The sequence below is a fragment of the Dendrobium catenatum genome, unplaced genomic scaffold (genome assembly GCF_001605985.2).
Source record: "Dendrobium catenatum unplaced genomic scaffold, ASM160598v2 original_scaffold_172640, whole genome shotgun sequence".
Lineage (NCBI taxonomy): Eukaryota > Viridiplantae > Streptophyta > Magnoliopsida > Asparagales > Orchidaceae > Dendrobium > Dendrobium catenatum.
In genome coordinates, this window is record NW_021491062.1 from 1 (window position 1) to 698 (window position 698).

The 698-nt window shown below is 53.3% G+C and overlaps 1 protein-coding gene across 1 annotated transcript; it reads right to left on the reverse strand.

Annotated features, from left to right (window-relative positions):
* Positions 1-167: 167 nt before the first annotated feature.
* Positions 168-694, reverse strand: LOC110110956 (the record flags this gene model as incomplete). Its single annotated transcript, XM_020842618.1, is given in 1 exon segment — positions 168-694. A coding segment is annotated over 1 exon segment (527 nt), but the record flags the coding sequence as incomplete, so codon positions are not given.
* Between the last annotated feature and the right edge of the window lie 4 nt (positions 695-698).

Sequence of the window (698 nt, forward strand, 5' to 3'; positions counted from 1 at the left end):
AGACTTTTAAGTTTTTTAACTCAAATAAAAATAGGCAAAATTAATTATAAATAAATAAACAAAATAGTGAAATTATTTAGAGAGGGTAGCATTACTCTTAATTAGAAAATAAAAATGTGTAGGATAGCAAGTAGCGGTGCATGATAGAGAAAGCCTGGCGAACACCTACCTGAACCCTAGGTGAAGTAAACCCGAGCAGGCGGATCTTGGCACCAACATCGCCGGTGATCCGTAACTCGACGCGATCATTCACGGCGGCGTCGCGGACAAGATTCACCGCATCAGATTGCAGCACATTGAATCGGCTCACGCTCACTCTCGACTCGACCAGCCGCGTGCTGTGCTCCGGCTGCTCAAAGCCAGGCACGACGGCGATCCCAAGCGGCACGCCGCGGTACAGAACGTACAAATCCGCCGCGCCGTACTTTATCCCGACCTTGTTCGGATTCACTGCGGTAAACAGCAGCGTGGTGTTCAGCGAAAGGTACGCCGCCGGAGACGATGAGTACGAGGTAACCCCGTCGCCGGATGAATCGGTCGGCGCGACCAGAAGATACTCGACGCCGACGCGCTGGAGATCGAACTGGGGCTTCTTGGGGCGGACGGCGAGAACGATGACGAGGGCAATGGCGACGGCGAGGAGGGCGAGGAAGATGAGGAGGAGAAAGAGGCAGCAGCAGCAACCTTTGAGGGAGGCG